Raw genomic sequence first — 8342 nt, forward strand, 5'->3', positions numbered from 1 at the left:
ATAAGCTTTTGATACATCTTGCATAGCTCTGAGAACTTAAATACGGTGGTGTCCGAATGTTCGATCAGGGCTACCATTTGAGCGCAGATGATGGGATCGAAGGGCGGAGGTGCGGAACCCACCGATTCTAGTTGCTCGGCAGCACGAGCAGAGCCACGCAAACGTACATAACACTGATGGTGATAATAGGCATCAGCCGCATGTGCATCAGACGCTACGGCAACCAGTCTGCCAAGTAAATGAGAGTTTTTGTTCGTCTTCGCCCAACTCTTTAGATTGGCATCTATGACATCGGTTACTACCTTGTGGAGGTTGGCCTGGTCCCCCCCTCCCCCTCACAGATTACACAACACGACATTGGCTGGAGGCTGAAATTCCCCAGATGACCTGATTTTTTTTGGACTATTCTGAGAGCCGGCTTCTTTGTCGAGCTTCTCTCTCGCCAATTTGACAGGAGAACTACTACAATAACTCCTGCAAGTTTTGTGATACCTAGCCTTATGCGATTTAAGAGTTGCTGCAATACCTGAGCCATCATTCAACTGACTAATCGTGACTGATACCAGAAGGAAGATTATTGGCATTGATAGCATTGAAGTCTTTGAGATCTCTCTCAAGTGATATAAGTCCCTCCTCCTTAGGAGTTTGCAAGGCTTCTCCAGTTTTGTCCGATTGATAAAGACAACAGAGTTCCCAATTCATCATTTCGGTAGAGGACATAGTTCGACACTCATATTATGGAGGCTCGTCATTGCGATGAACTTTTGTCTCATCATCATGGCGACATGATAACAGGCTGAGTCGCAGGTTCCGGATCCACTCCTGAACATGCAAGAACAGGGATAGGATAGTCTCGTGAGATAGGATAGACGTCACAGCTCCGAATGGCATCATGCACCACCACCGCCGCTGCTGGACACGTCGACGCTCACAGACTTGGTATTATCTTAAAAATGAAACAAAAAGTTTATGACATGATGAGTCAAAATTAAAAACATTCAAGTCTTATTTTCTAAATGATTAATGGGTTTTTTTGATTGATAATCCAGGTAGGCCATAGAGGCCGTAGGCAGGCCATTTTTGAAATGACACCCAAAAATGCCGGGTTTGACCCCAAAATGACCTTGAGGGGTGACCTTGACCTCAAATCATTGAAATAAAATCTTAATCAGATTCCCCAACCCCGAAAACCCCGAAAACCCCGAAAAAGTGGTACTATTCATGATTCTAGCCCTTTTGGTTGTTTTTTTTTAACTACGATTGACCTCTAACCCAGATGGCGGCCATAATTAGATTTCGCCAATATGGCGGCCCCGGGAGCGCCCGTCTTGGCACCCGGCTAAAATCGAAAAAGGATGGCATGGGCGACATATGGGCCAAATTTGGTGCTTTTGGAAGAATCTGAACCAAACGGTCCCAATAATTCCCTAACATCCCTGACTATTACGAGAATGTGGAGAACACAAATTAATAACGTGGGAAAAAAATTTCAAACTTTAATTTTCGGAAAGTTTAGTTCGAGTGCAAAGCCAACGTTGACGGGCCTTTGTATTTTGAGATACTTTTTGTTCATGGCTTTTTGAAAATGCCTCGATGCTCTGCATCACTCTCTTTACACGTATACATGTGTACCATTATTTATTTTTACTTGCAGATATTGTACAGAGTGTGGAATTGAAATAAATAAATGAATGAATATAAACTTGAACAAGTGACAGATTACTGCCAAAAAATCAACTGCAGTCGACAGTCAGGCTTGGCAAGCAGGTTCGTTAAAGACCTGGGCCAAAACCGTTCCTTCGCCAACCCCACAAGAAGGTGGTAATAATCGAGACCGTTGATGAAGTAGTTAGATTGGTGGGGAGGGAAGGCACCGTTGTTGTCGTGAATGATCACACCCATCCCACCATAGACGTTTTCAACCCCCCACGAAACCTACACAACCCAACCCTCTTGGATATCACTGTTTCCTTCCCCTCCTCTTCTGTTTCTTTTCTCTTCGTTCATTCTCTTGCATATCGCGTCCAAGTGTTGCCCCACTATCACCTCATTGCCATTTTACCCTCCATCACCTCACCCTATCTTGAGCCTCGACCTTCTATAGAAAAAGAAGACATTGTTTCTTCCACACCCCTGCACCCCAAAAATGAAATGCAACTCCAGGTATTTGTGAGAATTGCTTTTGTTTTCAAAATGAATTTTACTTCCATTCACTCGGAAAGGTGAACATAGGTTGAAGAAGCATGGATTGTTGGAAGATTAAAAAAGAGAAACCTATCTTGCACATGGTGGTGCGCAACAAGGTTATTATGAAATAGCAACATTGAAAACGAAAAAAGCCAAGGTTTTTATTTCCTTATTTTCAAAACCGCACCAACTGGTATGAACTCTTTATAAATGGTCCGCGCAGAATAACCTCATCAACCATTGCGAGTTCAGCAGAGAAAAGTTTACAACCAGTGGGACGACGCGAGATGCGAAGTCTCGAACTTCATGATGTACAATATCGTGAAGTTCGATACATCCGTCAATGCGTTAACACACACATATATACATATAGACTCCCGGAGACGGTGGTGGCGAGGCTGGCATCTCGGACCGGGTCAGATTCCCGCCACCCCGGATCTGCAACAGTATATATGTCTGTATATATGTATGTATATATGTTTGTATATATGTTTGTATATATGTTTATATATCTATATATTTTTATATATATATATATATATATATATATATATATATATATATATATATATATATATATATATATATATATGTATATATATGTATATGTATATGTCTATATATATATATATATATATATATATATATATATATATATTTATATATATATATATTTATGTATATATATATATATATGTATGTATATATATATGTATATATATATATATGTATGTATATATATATGTATATATATATATATATATATATATATGTATGTATATATATATATATATGTATATATATATGTATATATATATATGTATATATATATATATATATATATACATATATATATATATACATATATATATATATATATATATATATATATATATATATATATATATAAATATATATATATATATATATATATATATATATATATATATATATATATGTATATATATGTATATATATATATATATATATATATATATATATATGTATATATATATATATATATATATATATATATATATATATATATGTATGTATATATATATATATATGTATATATGTATATATATATATATATATATATATATATATATATATATATATATATATATATATATATATATATATATATATATATATATATGTATGTATATGTATATATATATATATATATGTATGTATATATATATATATATATATATATATATATATATATATATATATATATATATATATATATATATATATATATATGTATATATATATATGTATATATGTATATATATATATATATATATATGTATATATATATATGTATATATGTATATATATATATATATATATATATATATATGTATATATATATATGTATATGTATATATATATATATATGTATATGTATATATATATGTATATATATATGTATATGTATATATATATATATATATATATATATATATATATATATATATATGTATATATATATATATATATATATATATATATATGTATATATATATATATATATATATATATATATATGTATATGTATATATATATATATATATATATGTATATGTATATATATATATATATATATATATATGTATATGTATATATATATATATATATATATATATATATATATATATATATATATATATGTATATATATACTTCGACTCGAATCTCAAATCTTCGACTTTGAGCTGAGGTTAAAAGGCATCCAAGATAAGCTGTTAGCATGCTTCCAGAACAATCAACAAAATCGAGATAAGCTGTAACCACAAAAGGAATAGGGAGGGGGTGGTGGGGAGAAACAAATTCCATCAGCACTGTAAGATAAAGGTCATCGAGTTACCAAGAATAAGGCACTGGAGGCAGCTTTGTTTAACCATCCATTTTAACTTATTCATCATGAAGCTATTCAAAGCAAATGATTTTTTTAAGTCTTTATTTGCAAAAATTGCAAAAGCAGTATCAATGACATATCAATGGAAATTATTTGTGGGGAAACAAAATGGGGGCAAGCAACACGTTAAGGACCCTTAAACGTTCCTGAAATACATTTTTTTATAATCGATCAAAAGGGAGTCGGGAAAGCTAGACGTACAAAATGCCCGTCCTGGTGTGAACTAGAACTCATCGATCCTGGAACAACACCAAAAATACAGTAAAAGCAAGCAGCCAACACTGCAACCGAACACCTTCCCTACTCTCACTCTCCATCAGGACCATGCAAGATCTGCACGAGGACAAATCGTAGGGGCTGAAGAACGATCTAGAAACATTTGCGATGCACGATGGAAGGCCCAGATTCGTCGTACTCCTGCTTGCTGATCCACATTTGCTGGAAGGTGGACAGGGATGCCAGGATGGAACCCCCGATCCACACGGAGTACTTCCGCTCAGGAGGAGCGATGATCTGTAACGCAAGGTGTGTTCGAAGAACATCAAGCAGATTATGGCTATATAATGCAAACACAATGGAACTGAGACCTAACAGGGGCCTTCGAGATATTAAGTATGAAAACTGTACATCATTGTCGTCTATGAAGTCTTGTTCCACCCATGTATTTCTTTTATACCCCATTGAAAACTATTCCATTTATATATGCTCTAATGAGATATGTATTTCCTTATCTTCACAACCCAAAGCAATACCATTAATATAACTGATAAGAGACAAACTAATAAGATAATATTCATGCTATCAAGGGTAATAAGTAATGCTGTCCATGTTGTAATTGTTTTTCATTCACCATTCACCCACAGACAGACCACCCACCTCCGCCCTAGACCATTTCCCCTCTCCACCACTACTACATTGGACCTACACTGAAAGATTTCACTGCTGTAGAAGTGCTGTCACCAAATTTGAGGACTTCGTTATGACAGATGAATAGATAAAGGACCACCATAAGTATGGACTGCATTGGAAAGGAAAGTAGTTTCTCAACAGGCCTGTGCAGTGAGAACAAGGAAGGCTGTTTCAATCAGAAATCTTGTGACTCATGCCCCTTTACATCATGCCAAGAGGTGTAATGGGTTAGCCTGCTTCCTAGAGCACAATGCTGGAAAACTAGGTTCTTCTTCCTTAGAGTTCCTTTCGGAGGAACTTCAACAGACGTGGTGGCCATTATGCTGATCAAAGCCTGCGCTAGTGTTACCAACTTATGATTTCTTGTCCATGCTCGATCCATTTTTAATGCTGAGTGTCAAGCATGGAAGCAGCGACCTCCAAGTCTCGGAGTCACTGACCTCCCAGACTTAAAGCGGACGTTCTAACCATTACACCACTGAGTCTGGTTTAACCCCATCTGCTGCACGAATTTCCTTATTGTCTTCAATGTTCTTGTAATTTGTGGGAAGCAATGTCTTTGTCCTTCATGTGATTTAGGTACCACTGACTCCACAAGCCGAAGTTCAATGTTAAAGAACGACAAGCCACCCACCACCAGTTGCACTGATATGACAAATTTCTCTGTGGAGTAACTTCCTGTTTGGTCTAAGTGGAAATTTTTGTTGTTTGAATTTTCAGCTAAAGTGTGCTAAAAAATATTGAAAGCCTGGAGACGTGGAAAATAAGAGATCAGCATCCTCACCTTGATTTTCATTGTCTGAGGAGCCAGGCTGGTAAGCTCTTTCTGCATTCGGTCGGAAATGCCTGGGTACATGGTTGTGCCACCGGATAAAACAGTATTTGAGTAGAGGTCTTTTCGGATGTCCACATCACACTTCATGATGGAGTTGTACGTAGTCTCGTGGAGTCCAGCACACTCCATACCTAGACAAATGATAGTCATGCATTATCTCTGCGCAAATTAAATGAGCTAATTTGTGAGCAACACCATATTTTGAACGTGTACATACCCAGGAAAGATGGCTGGAACATCGCCTCTGGGCAGCGGAAGCGCTCATTCCCGATGGTGATAACTTGTCCGTCAGGAAGCTCATAGCTCTTCTCAAGGGAGGAAGATGAGGCTGCTGTCTGCATCTCCTGATCAAAGTCCAGTGAAACATAGCAAAGCTTTTCCTTGATGTCTCGCACGATTTCTCGTTCTGCTGTGGTGGTGAACGAATATCCACGCTCTGTCAAGATCTTCATAAGATAATCTGTGAGGTCTCGGCCAGCGAGGTCAAGCCGCAGGATGGCGTGGGGCAAAGCGTAGCCCTCGTAGATGGGCACGGTATGGGAGACACCATCGCCGGAGTCCATCACAATACCCGTGGTGCGGCCGGACGCGTACAGAGACAGCACGGCTTGGATGGCTACGTACATGGCAGGGGTGTTGAAGGTCTCAAACATGATCTGTAGAAAGGCAACATGCAGCGTATTTGCAAAATTAATCAAAACATGTTTGTATTTGTGAAATTTCACTTCAAAATCCATTTCAACAATTCAATTTCAGGCTTGGACAAGGAATAATTAAAGATACATTTTATTATTATTATTATTATTATTATTATTATTATTATTATTATTATGTTATTGTTATTATTTATTTATTTTCCAACCTGTGTCATCTTCTCCCGGTTGGCTTTGGGGTTGAGCGGAGCCTCGGTGAGCAGCACAGGATGTTCTTCAGGTGCGACGCGCAGCTCGTTGTAGAAGGTGTGGTGCCAGATCTTCTCCATGTCGTCCCAGTTTGTGACGATGCCATGCTCGATGGGGTATTTCAGTGTAAGGATGCCACGTTTACTTTGGGCCTCGTCACCCACATAGCTGTCCTTCTGTCCCATTCCCACCATCACTCCCTGGAATTGGAGACCTTAAGTTAAGTCCTTAAAACCTTTTCATATTTCTCCCTCCCCATTACATTCAACATTCTGAACCTCCTCACCTGGTGCCTTGGTCGCCCAACAATGGACGGGAAAACCGCCCGTGGAGCATCATCTCCAGCAAAACCTGCCTTGCACATCCCAGAGCCATTGTCGATCACCAACGAGTTCATGTCATCGTCCATTTTCAGTTGATGTTGTTATCTAAAAGGAAATTGACAAAATTATTTGGTGGAGTGATATTATGCAGTCATAAGATCTTCATAAGAGGTATTAAAAAGTCGTTTTGGTGGCATAGTGGCAAAGCCATGAATGTGTGATATGACTTTGGAAAGCTGGCTTTAAAAAAATACAAAAATTTTCTCATATAATTGTCTACTTCCCTATTTTGTCACTATTTGCCCATATCGCCCTTCTTTGTGGCTGGCAGGATAGTGTGAGGTCCGCTGAGAACTCTCTTTCCTCTGAGCCGCCTTTGCAGGTTCAAATCCAGACACAGTTACAAACGGTTGTCCTGGTGTATCGCAGGCGTCCATCGGATGGACGTCAAACCGGCGTCCCATCTGCCAGCATTACTTGGTGGACTTCAAAGATACCATGGTGTCCTTCGCGAACAGTAGGTGAGCTTTATCAAATTACAAATTCCCCCTCTCATGTGCAGGGGCACCGCATCAGCGGCTCAATCACAATGCAACTGACAAACCAAATTCAGCATCGAATCGCAGTCCAATACAAATTCACGAGTTGACATCAAAATATTAGGAAATATATATATTTTTAAACAAGGACTATTATAAATCAATTGTAATTTATTTATTTTAAATTAATGCTTGTTAAACTTTTTTTTTTAAACTCCCCTTTTTGGGAAAATCAATCATTCAAACAAAGCTTACCGTTCCAGATGAATCCGGCAGTTCTATTAAAACAAAAAATATCTTGCAGCGCACCACACCCCCAAGTGTGTCCGTTATTGCGTGTTAAATAGACGGGCGGCTTTTCCTGCTTTGACGCGCCTACAGTCGAACTTTAACCAAATTTGGTGAAATTGTTACTGGGGGCCCAGTCATTGGCTGTGGCACTTCCCTAAGGCAGAAATGCACAAAATAGGACGTTTTAGACATTTTTAGAGAAAGAGAGAGAAAAAAAGAAAAAAAGAGATGAAGTGTGCACGCATGTATATACAGGGGCTGCAAAAGTAGGTATACAGTAAGGATTATACCAGTATTACCACTATTATAATAGTGGTGCTAGGATTCATTTAATACTAGAATTCATTTAATTCATTAAAATCATTATTACCATTTTTAATATTTTTATTTTCGTAATTTTTTCTATAATACATCTTTTATTTGCAGG

The 8342-nt window shown here is 37.3% G+C and overlaps 1 protein-coding gene across 1 annotated transcript; it reads right to left on the reverse strand.

Moving 5' to 3' along the window:
- Window positions 1–4141: 4141 nt before the first annotated feature.
- On the reverse strand, window positions 4142–8028 carry LOC147025392 (actin, cytoplasmic 1-like). Its single transcript, XM_085886350.1, has 6 exons — window positions 7880–8028; window positions 7049–7190; window positions 6723–6962; window positions 6078–6516; window positions 5810–5991; window positions 4142–4629 (listed from the first exon to the last, which is right to left on the reverse strand). The coding sequence occupies exons 2-6, from the start codon at window positions 7169–7171 to the stop codon at window positions 4486–4488; spliced, it is 1128 nt and encodes a 375-aa protein (XP_085742476.1). The 5' UTR covers window positions 7172–7190; window positions 7880–8028; the 3' UTR covers window positions 4142–4485.
- Between the last annotated feature and the right edge of the window lie 314 nt (window positions 8029–8342).

Source organism: Eptatretus burgeri, chromosome 6 (genome assembly GCF_056783735.1).
Source record: "Eptatretus burgeri isolate ZD-2024b chromosome 6, Ebu_testis_v1, whole genome shotgun sequence".
In the NCBI taxonomy this organism is placed as follows: domain Eukaryota; kingdom Metazoa; phylum Chordata; class Myxini; order Myxiniformes; family Myxinidae; genus Eptatretus; species Eptatretus burgeri.

Coding starts and splice junctions, on each gene's coding strand:
- LOC147025392 (XM_085886350.1), bottom strand. CDS start 7,171: ATGGACGATGACATGAACTCGTTGGTGATCGACAATGGCTCTGGGATG. Junction 6,963..7,048: donor TTGGGCGACCAAGGCACCAG/GTGAGGAGGTTC, acceptor CTCCAATTCCAG/GGAGTGATGGTGGGAATGGG. Junction 6,517..6,722: donor ACCGGGAGAAGATGACACAG/GTTGGAAAATAA, acceptor GCCTTTCTACAG/ATCATGTTTGAGACCTTCAA.